We start from the raw sequence: 10,609 nt of genomic DNA, 5'->3' as shown, positions 1-10,609 counted from the left end.
CTGCCGCCTTTGGTTCGGGCTGGAGCGCGTCGACCGCCACGCAAGGCCTCCGCGCCAGGAGTTCCTCATGGACAACATCGTCCATGTGCTGAAGTTGTCTAGTGCCGGATCGATGTCCGTGCGTTGGTCCTGTTCCAGAGATCTTGCTCCAGATTGATTCATGCGGAATCCACCAAAAGTTGATTAGGATATTTACTTAATCAAAACAGGAACAAAGCAAAAGGAGTCTAGCATGTATTGATCCGGTGATTATCTTTTCTGAACGGCTGCGGGCATGGTCTCCGGCACTCCGCTGCAGTTCTTCCGTTGAGCGCCGAGACATTCGTCATGTTTTTCTTGTTGTAGTGGCCGGCCTGGATGCTCTAATGGAGAGTAAAGTGCTGATAACGTGTTGAAAGTAATATCGAGAAGCAAACGAGAGAGACAATAAATGATTCAACTGTTTTGTTCCATTGATGATTCACATCTTATATACAAGGGGAATGGACACGAATATGGGTCACGTCCGTTCGAAGAGGTGCGAGGAAGAGTTGTGTCTGTTAACAAACCAATCAACATAGAGAATTACAGAAGGGAGGATTATCCCTTTAATTAACCTATTAATTAAATCCTAACACTCCGCAGCACACTCTCTCCTCCACCCACCACCTCGCTCGCACTGGACGTGGACGGGGCGGGCGCCGAAACGGAAACGGAAAAAAAGTTAGCGCGAAACCGAGCGAAAAAAACTCGAAATTCTCCCGCCGCGCGCCTTCTTCTTACGGTTTCTTCCCTTCACTCCATCTCCCAGATCCATCCATCCGCCGTCCCCATCCCATCCAAGCTCCCCTCCTCTCCCAGTTGCCGAGGCGGAGATCCCTAGGCAGGCGGGCAGGCGGCGCCATGGACACGGAGCCCTTCGACGAGGTGGACCTCGCCCTCCCCACCTCCCCGGCCGCCGTCTCCCCTCCACGCCGCCTCAAGCGCCTCAAGAAATCATCCCAAACCACAGCCTCCGCAAAAGCCCCTCCCGCCGCCTCCCCGCCTCCACCGTCCTCGCCGCCGGCGCCGGCGCAGGAGACCCTAGCGCCGGCCCCAGGGTCTCCCGCGCCTCCCCCTAACTCCTCCTCCTCGCCTCCGCCGGCGGCAGAGGAGGAAACGGTGGCCCCGCACCCAGGGTCTCCTCCTCCTCCTCCCAAGAACCCCTCTCCGCCCCCGCCGGCGGCGGCGCCAGATGCGGACGCCGTTGCGCCGGCACAGTCCTCGCCCCCCGCCCCGATCTCATCGCCGCTCCCGCCGCCCGACACCGCCGAGGAGGATGACGGGCTGGACCCGCTCTTCTCGGACACCGCCGGCCTCGCGGGGTGGGACCCGTCGTGCTTCCCGGCGGGAGAGGACGACGACGACGAGGAGGAGGTGCTCGGCGGAGGGCTCATCGAGGAGCTGCGGAGGGAGAGGTCCGCCAAGAAGCGCCTCGACATGGACGAGGGGGAAGAGGGCGGCGACGGCGGCGAAATGGGCGCGGAGCCGGAGGCGGCTGTGACGGGGAAGAGGAGCAAGAGGAGGAAGAAGGATGAGGGTGTGGAGGGGAAGAGGAGGAAGAAGGAGGCGGATGTGGAGGGGAAGAAGAGGAGGAAGAAGGAGCCCAAGGAGACAGCCGGATCCAAGAAACGGGCTGAGAAGGTACGCAGTATTTCGACAGTTCTGTTTCCCCTGCTTCTTTCATATGGTTGCATTTGTTCAGTTCGAATGGCTGTTAGCTATTGCTGATGGGTGCTGTGTGGATTGATGTGCGCAGGAGAGGAGGGTGCAGCTTGATTCCATCCACGCCGAGTCACAGAGGCTGCTGCGAGGTATATATGTTCACCTTCTGCATAGCTGGAATCAGAATGTGTGAGATTTCGTGTGTTACCTAACAGTTTCTCCTTTATCTTGTCATTTGTAGAGACAAGGAAGGCGTCGTTCAAGCCTATCGCGGAGCCGGTGTACAAGCCCATCTCTTCAGTCCTGGAGAAGATCCGCCTTCGGAAGATGGAGATTCTAAAAATGTCAGTTGTGTGGTTATTGTCCTGAGGTTATGCAAAGAACACCATAATTCTCAGCTTATGCTAATTTTTTCTTCACTATGGTTTGCAGGTCAAACACTCGTACTGAAGAAGAGGAGGAAGAAGAAGCTGATGACGCCTCTTCAGAGCCTGAGAATGATCCTGCTGAACAGCCATGTGTTCCTGAGGCCAAGGAAGTGGGCTCAGCTGACAAGGATCTACAGAATGTGAGTCCTAATCCAGGCAGTTCAAACTGAGCTCAGTGTAGTCTCCGTGGAACTAAAAGGCTGTGTATCATTGTAGGATGAGGTTGGAGCAACTGTCGGTGGCCCGAATGACCATGTCAGCCCCTGTGAGGACGAGGTGATCAACTGATCATTGCTTTCACTTGAATTGTATGCTGTTTGATGGTTGTACTGTACTGATGTTGTGGCTGGCTGGTTTGCAGGATTCATTGACTTGTGAGAAGGATCTTAATAACTCTGGTAGCAAATCTCCAGACAAGGTCAGTGCCCCTTCTCCAACTGTGAAGTCATATGCAGCCGCAGTTTTGCACCATAATATGATATTTAGCTCCTTTACCATAAGCGGTATGCTTGTATTTTGTTTTAGTTGTGTTAAAATTTCCATTCAACTTAAGCCTTGCGGTGGTTTGACGATCCATACCGGCAATAAATATGCTTTGTGGTTTACTGCTGTTGAGGATTCACATTCTGTTGAATGCTATTATTTCTATTCAACGGCTGCTGGATTCTCCAGTGTTTGGTACTTTGGTTATTGGTTATCCACGATTCAAAGTTATCTCACTGTAAAGCAAGAACGGAAGATTATGTAAACTCATTGGTAGTGTAAATAGATAAATGATCACCAGACAGATAATGCATCTCTGATTATAAAGTGTAAGATCTCAGTTATAATTTTGTTTAATGATTTGCTTGTTGGACTGTTGGTTCTGCCAGGAACTTGTCGATAAGTCTCAAGATGACCATGAAGACAATGCCCAACCAAGTGATGACTCCAACACTGGTGCGGTAGATGAAGCTCAATTGCCCCCTTCTTCAAGCCCTACCAAGAGTACAGATGATAGGTAAGCATGTTGCACCCTCCTCAGTCCATGCTACTTTTCACCTTTTAGCATCACTAACGTATTATCTTCTCTACAAAATAATTACCCTTTTTTGGCTCTATAATAATTATCCACATGATAATTAATTATTAGTATGTACTGTGCATAAATAGTAAGAAACTTGTTTTGGCTGAAGCATGGCATATTGTTTCTTCCAGTAGCCTTACATTACTGGTGAGTTGCTAAATAACAGCATCTGGTAAACTTTATTAATTATGTTTGTCCACTGTTAACAAGTTTCACATCCTTTTTGTACCCATGAGTCCATGGAGCGTGTGATTCTTTCTCCTGACTATTTTACTTACTGCAAGGGCCCTGTGCATTTGCATGAAATTTGTGCCTACTTTGCCTTGTGTATATTGATGTGCTGCAAATTTGCTTACTAAACATTGACTTGTGTTATCTATCTGGATCAGTTCATCGGAAGATGAAGAAGACAACGACAAGGAGAACATTTATCCAGACACTCAGCAAAATGATGTGAACACCCATCAACAACCTCGACGAGGTCGTGCAGGTGATTCATCTGCAGATGCTGCTATCCTGAAAGACTTTCTAGATGTTGAAGCCGAGGAAGAGGATGATAGTGACGATGACATGATGAGGTTTAAGGACAATGAAGAAGAGGATGGTGATGATGAAAATGAGGTACTTACTGCCCTAATAGCTGCTGGGTTTGAAGAAGAAGAAGTAGATCACGAGAAACGCAACGCTCTCCATCAAAAGTGGCTTCAGCAACAAGATGCTGCTGAAACAAACAATGTCATTCAGAGATTAAAATATGGTCATCAGGAGAAGAAAAACTTGCCAGATGAAGATGATGATGAAGATGATGCTGAAGACTGTGAGGATGAATCAGAAAATGAAATGCCATATGACTTGACTCCAAATGTTGTGCGACAGAATTCTGAAAAAGCAAAACAAATGGTTGCCAAATTGTACACAGATGAGAATGACACTTATGAGCACTCTGATGATGAGGAAATAGAGGAGAATTTGGCCCGTCAACGTATTTCAAAGCGAGAAGTAAGTGCTGACACTTATGAATACTGAGTTTCTTCAGATATGCTTGATAAATGATTGAAATTTTTTATTTTTAAAGTGATAGTTCCTCCCTTGCTGTGCTAGAACAATACTTCTATTCACCATACGTGCTTCAGAAAAATGATGAGTGCTGTATATTCTCTATATTTAGGTTCATAATAGTTCATTCATATCTCCGTTGGAAGATGACAGTTCAAGGGAAATGTTTAGTCTGATAAAGAAGCTCAATATTGCTCCTCAACCCAAGAAGGGAAAGCAAGCCACATGTAAGGATTTCCTAATTTTTATTCCATGCCTGCCTTTGATTGGAAACATTATTGACCTACTGACTTCTTATTTTTCTAATGTTTTCAGCAAATCTTGAAATGCTTATGTTCGGAAGTAACAGCAACTCATCTTCAAAGGTAAATTATGACTGACACATATATGTATTTGCTGTTGTACTTCACAGATTTATGTTGATCAGCTGAAAGTTCTAACACAAAATTACTAATATGGCAAAAACATTATCCTCCATGCCATACCTAGTAAAATCTTGACTTAATCAAAATCTTGCATTCCTTTTGGTAGCTATTTCTGTCATTGTTTGTTAATATGTGTAGTACAGGTACTTCCATGTTCTTTTCCTTGCCCACTGTTCTGTTATGGACCCTTTCATAGTAATCTTCCGTTGGAAGCCATAGCTGAGTTTTTTGAGACCGTTTCCTCATCTTTGACTGTTACATGACAGTATTGTGTATCTTCTTTGCAGTCGTCTTTTCTTGGTCGAACAACAAGTGGTCCAGTGTCATCTTCTCACAGATCAGTGTACAAAACCTATGTTTTTGGTCGTGACGACAGCAATAGCAACAGCAAGAGCTGCCTAGCAGCCTCTGAGAGTACTTCAGACATGGTAAGCTGAGCATACACTTGACTCCCTTGTCATAAATTCCAATGTGCTTTGAGCAGAGTCTTTCATTCCCCATATTCAGAAATATTCTCATGCCTCCTCTGCCACCCACTTCACAGGATCAGACGAATCCCAGCCAACCCAAGAAAGCAAAGTTCAGCAGTTCACAGCCAAAACCAGCGGCATCAGGCACAGGCTCCGAGAGTGGCTCGAGTTCAGGCGCTTCGCTGTTCGAGCTCCTGCGCAGATCATCTGTTGCCACCAACAAGCAAGAGCCCAGCCGGCCCGAGAACTTCGGCATCATCACTGAGAGTCAAGCGGTGCACCAGTTCTCGGCATTCAAACTGTCAAGGAAGTTTTCCAAGATAGGAGCAAGAAACTGAGATAGCTCTCCCTTTGCCCAACTTACCTTTGCTGCCATGTACACCTGTTTATCACAAAGCGAAGTAGTACATTTTTTTGACTGTATTTCTCTGTAGTGCGCTTCCTCTTGTACCCTGCCTCTGCCCTGGGCATATGTACACTGAGTTCTGTATCACCTTGTGTTCCATATAAGTCTATGTCTGTTTACTGTGCATCAGCTGGTCGTTTCTGAATACAACTTTTTTAAGGAATTCTGAATGCAATATGGTTCTCCACTTCTCCTGCTCACTTGCCCTTTTTTCCGGAGTACATGTATATTTTTTAAAACTGAGTACATGTGTATTAAGTCGGCAACTTTGGGCCGATGCCACCTATTTGGGCCAAAGTGGCATTCATTGCCATCGTTGTCAGGTTGGTCAACCACGGCCCAGTCTTACCATCCGCCTCAGCACGCGTAGAAAATTCTAGGGTTCAAATCAAATCGACCTTGTCCTCCTCGTCCTCGTCGGCTCGTCCTATCCTCTCGCCTCCCCAACAAGCAAACCCTAATTATCCATTGCCACGGAGCTGTAGCCAGCTCCTCCGCGCCGATAAAATCGAAGCGGGAGCTGCGCTTGCTCAGATTCAATCCAATCCTCCGTAGCTCAAAATTTCCCTATCGCCATCGCCGTCGCTGTCCCGGTAAGCAGATTATCCGTCCAATTCGCAGCCGAATTGATGCTGGGAGCTGGGAGCTGGAACCTCCTGTTCTTCAAATGCTTTCCCCAACCCTCCTGCTGTTAATTTCGATTAAGATTTCAGAAATACTGCGTTCTAACCCCAGGATTTCCGCTCCCCTGGCCGCAGCAGGCAGGAGGTGATGAGATCTTCGGCCGCGGTCCTAACATGCTAGCCGGCGGCGGCAGAGGCGGCGGCGGCAGCAGCTCCCATCTCTCCCCCTCCTCCTCCTCCCCGCACAGGGACCTCCTCGGCGGCGGCCGCGGGGCCCGGAGCTTCCTCTTCGGGAACACCTGGTTCATGCTCTCCGCGTACCCGGCCCGCCTCCTGCACACCGCCGACCGCCGCGCGCCCGCCGCCGCGTTCGCCGCCGCCATCCACCGCACGCCCCGCGCCCACGGCGGCACGGGCCAGAGCCTGCTGCAGCGGGGCATCATCATGGCCGCCTGCGGCTACGCGTTCGGGCGAGCCGAGCTCGGCGCCGCCAAGCGCCAGCTGGACAAGGACTCGTCCTCCGTGGGCAACCACGCCTCCCGCGTCGTCGCCATGGGCTCTGCGGGGAGCGCCGCCGCCAGGCCGGACGTCTCCTTCAGGTACAGAGGCGTCGAGTACTGTAAGAAGGTCGGCGTGAGCTTGAAATGCCGCGAGCAGTGGGGGCCAGGGAGGGCGTTCTGGACCAATGCGGTTGGGCCGGGGAGGAAGCTGAGCTTCTCCGTTGAGCCGTGGGCTCGGGACTTCAGCACGTCGTGCGCAGCGCCGTACTCTGCCGGGTTTACGGAGCGTCAGCTGACGCTGGATGAGGCGGTACAGGATAAGAAGATGGATAACTCCACTGCTGCGTCTGATGAGTACGTATCCTGTGACTCCTGTTGCATCATGTGCTATTCTAAAATTCGAAACGACTCTTTCCCCTGGATGGGTTATTAAATCGATTCAAAACAGATTAGGAAATACAGGTTTAACTTCCATAAAATGTATCCTGATTGCTGTTGCATGTGCCGTTATGAATTCCAAATGATTCTTTCCCCCGGAATAATTATTAAATTGGTTTAGAACCAATATGTACACACATGTATAACTTCCACAAAATGTTCCATAGGGCGTCATATTTGATGGGTTGTTGAACTTCATGCAGTTTTATGTTTGTTGGTCCATAATAATGTGCTAAAAGCCTACAAGTGCTGTTATGTGTGTATGTAAACCATGAGGAATGCCCCAGAGTTCGATATGTAGGCTTTTTTGGGAACTGTTGATTGGTTGGCAACTGTTTGTCCATGCAATACATGAATAATACCATTAGTCACCTGTAGTGCTGTGTTGCGTGCTTACTGATGTCTATATGCAAGTGCAAACATACAGATAACCATTTGCTCAGTTTGGGGAAATTAAGTTGAAAAAAGAACTAATGTGGTTATCCCGTGATAAGGTCATTTGAATTCTGCAATTGTCGTCGTTGTCATTTGTCAATCATGTATTCATTATGGTATGTGTCAATTAATTCAAATAAAGGTCCAGTAAAAGTAAATTTATATGTCGTGAATTAGGTAACTGCAGATGGCAACAAGAAAGAACAAAATGTAAAAATTGGACAGGGACCAACTAGAATCGGTCAATCGTTACACACGAGCTCATCGCTTATTTACTAAATTGCTTTTCTTATCCTTTTATGTCGTTTCTTCTTTCTAGTGTCTTGCTAGAAGCATTCACGGTTCTGTTGTTTTCATCTGGTAGCAAGTGTTTTATTGTTTTTCTTGCGATTTGCTGTTGGTTGACTGGCATTTTCCTCTGTAGGAAGTCACCTGCTCCTCAGAAACTGAAGTTGCTATCAGGTTCTTGTTACCTGCCACACCCTGCTAAGGAGGCGACTGGTGGCGAGGATGGTCATTTTATTTGCGTTGATGAACAGGCAATTGGCGTGGCAGATGGTGTTGGTGGCTGGGCAGATCACGGTGTTGATGCTGGACTATATGCAAAGGAGCTAATGAGTAAGTCAATGGGTGCTATCAAGGATGAACCGAAAGGTGCAATTGACCCGTCAAGAGTTTTAGAAAAGGCTTTTGCAAGCACCAAAGCAAGGGGATCATCAACCGCTTGCATCATCACTCTTAAAGAGCAGGTTAGCCATATTTTCTGACTTTCCTAGTCCATTTTCTCAGTGTAGTCCTTCCATCGCCAATTTATTATCTTTCTAAGTAGAATAAACAAAAAAATTGTAACTATGTAGTTTCTTTCTATATCATGTGTAGCACACTAAAGAACCTTCCACATGGTTCTGGGAAAAAATGAGATTATTGTGGTAGAACGAGGAAAGCTGAATTAGCTCATTTTGGTGCTCCTTATGCTATGATGGGCGGGGTATTCTTATCCAGTGGTGTCATAGTTACTTTATTCATATATCTTGTATCCATCTGTTTGGTTATGTATGAGTACTTCCATTCAAAGTAGAAAATCCTGGTTACAATTATTTTGCAGTCCTTATTTTTGCTAGTTTACTGATAGTTATCATACTATTCAAACTCGCAGGGTCTTCATGCTGTAAATCTCGGGGACAGTGGCTTCATAGTAGTCAGAGATGGCCACACTGTTCTCAAATCACCTTCGCAGCAGCATGATTTTAATTTTACCTATCAGCTCGAGAGTGGGGGTGGCAGTGATCTTCCTAGTTCTGCTGACGTAAGTACATCTCGACTTTCAGTGATTCTCCTAGATCTTTAGATAATTGTAGTGAGAACTCTGTAAAATTATTTTTCAAGTCTTTTACTCCGTCCAATTCAAAATAATTTCCCAAAAATGAATGTATCTAGACATGTTTTAGTATGTAGATACATCCATTTTCGAGCAATTATTTTGAATCGGAAGGAGTACTTTGTTGTATAGGCTGTACAATAATAAGTTTATAATGTTGAAATACGCCCCATGCTCAATTTTGCAGGTATTTCATTATCCGGTTGCTCATGGTGATGTTATTGTTGCTGGCACTGATGGGCTTTTCGACAATCTGTACACCAATGATATTATTGCCGTCGTTGTGGAGGCTGTCAGGGGCGGGCTTGGGGCTCAAGCGACAGCACAAAAAATTGCTGCCCTTGCTCGCGTACGAGCGCTGGATAAGCACAGGAAATCACCATTTGCAGCTGCTGCTCAAGAGGCTGGGTACAGGTTCTATGGTGGAAAGCTCGACGATATCACTGTTGTGGTATCGTACGTGACAGGTGCCACGGCTGCATGATGTGATTCTTCCATTTATTGTTGTAATGTAAATAGGCTGCCCCAAACAGATGGAGCTCTTATGCACCGGGGGGAGTAGATGCTCGGAATGAGACCGGGTTATTCGAATGTTAGGGGTCTCCTGACACCAGATTGCTTCCTGTTTTGGAGTTTTGAGGTTGCATTTTAGCAGAGGATCATGGCGAAAAACCATGCATATTGTATTCATTTAGCGCTATAAGAGATACTTCTTTGAAACAACCGTCTCTTCCTTGTGGATGTAGAATCTCATCGAGTGCTGGAAACACTTCTACTGTAGGCAGCGTTGAATGTCTACACTTTTATTAGATTCAACTTGTTATAGATAGTGTGTTGAAGTGTTACACTTTTATTAGATTCAACTTGTTATAGATAGTGTGTTGAAGTGTTACACTTTTATTAGATTCAACTTGTTATAGATAGTGTGTTGAAGTGTAATTTCAATGTTTACATGGGGAATTTCTGCCAGTGGTTGCGTTGAACTATTCCTTTTTTGGCTTGGGGATTTCTGCCAGTGCTGGTGTTGAACTAGTATTCTTTTTGTACAATCAGTGCTCAGAATAATACCACAAAACACTTCTCTTGGCTTGGCAGTGGTCTTTACTCAACACAGGAGGGAGCTTCCCACAGCAGAATCTCTCACCAGATCTGCAGGTAAATGCCCCAAATGTAACACCTTCGCAAAAAAGAAGCTGCTCTTCTTCCACCAAGAAAACGGCTGCGCCCCAAGCATGAAGGGTTTATGCATCCGTTTCCTCAACTTTGTCACCATTGACTTAGATCGCCATGAGAGGAGGCTGGAAAGGAAAATAGAAGAAGAGAGCTAGACTGAATTGCCTTAAGAAAGGAGACGGTAACATAGGGAGCAAATTCCACTAGCACGATAATAGAGGGTGGTATTGCCCTACATGTAGCTCTTTATTTTGAAAAAAATCCAAGTTCATATTTTGAAGTTTCAAAATAATCTGAACAAGAAATCCTAAATGTTGCCAATGATGTGCGCTACAAATGTGCAAAATCTGAATGTAAATTTTTGTATTCTAGACTGCAAAATATGAGAAAATCTGACAAATTTATAGTCTTAAAATGTTCACTATTCACACATCCACGCACTTGTAATTTTTGTGTAACCTAAATCAGTTGAGATTTTGCACTTTTGTAGATTTCATCGTTGGCTACATCCAAGATTTTTTTTTCAGA

At 46.2% G+C, this 10,609-nt stretch overlaps 2 protein-coding genes across 4 annotated transcripts; both read left to right on the top strand.

Annotated features, from left to right (window-relative positions):
* Positions 1-779: 779 nt before the first annotated feature.
* On the top strand, positions 780-5,660 carry LOC127292230 (uncharacterized). Its single transcript, XM_051321587.2, has 12 exons — positions 780-1,662; positions 1,778-1,832; positions 1,925-2,027; positions 2,116-2,251; positions 2,328-2,387; positions 2,473-2,529; positions 2,984-3,111; positions 3,567-4,176; positions 4,346-4,460; positions 4,549-4,598; positions 4,946-5,086; positions 5,203-5,660. Exons 1-12 carry the CDS (start codon positions 883-885, stop codon positions 5,464-5,466), a joined length of 2,499 nt encoding a protein of 832 aa, XP_051177547.1. The 5' UTR covers positions 780-882; the 3' UTR covers positions 5,467-5,660.
* A 263-nt stretch (positions 5,661-5,923) lies between these two features.
* LOC127292228 (probable protein phosphatase 2C 80) lies at positions 5,924-9,631 on the top strand. Of its 3 annotated transcripts, none has more exons than XM_051321584.2 (5): positions 5,924-6,127; positions 6,296-7,011; positions 7,955-8,279; positions 8,687-8,836; positions 9,096-9,631. In XM_051321584.2, exons 2-5 carry the CDS (start codon positions 6,332-6,334, stop codon positions 9,390-9,392), a joined length of 1,452 nt encoding a protein of 483 aa, XP_051177544.1. In that variant the 5' UTR covers positions 5,924-6,127; positions 6,296-6,331; the 3' UTR covers positions 9,393-9,631. The 3 variants fall into 3 exon arrangements, with proteins under 3 accessions (XP_051177544.1, XP_051177541.1, XP_051177543.1); XM_051321581.2 differs by having other exon boundaries at positions 6,293-7,011; XM_051321583.2 differs by having other exon boundaries at positions 6,270-7,011.
* Positions 9,632-10,609: the final 978 nt, after the last annotated feature.

Source organism: Lolium perenne, chromosome 4, assembly GCF_019359855.2.
Source record: "Lolium perenne isolate Kyuss_39 chromosome 4, Kyuss_2.0, whole genome shotgun sequence".
Taxonomy (NCBI): domain Eukaryota; kingdom Viridiplantae; phylum Streptophyta; class Magnoliopsida; order Poales; family Poaceae; genus Lolium; species Lolium perenne.
The sequence above is the reverse complement of the archived record's forward strand: the minus strand, read 5'-3'. Positions and strand labels throughout refer to the sequence as shown.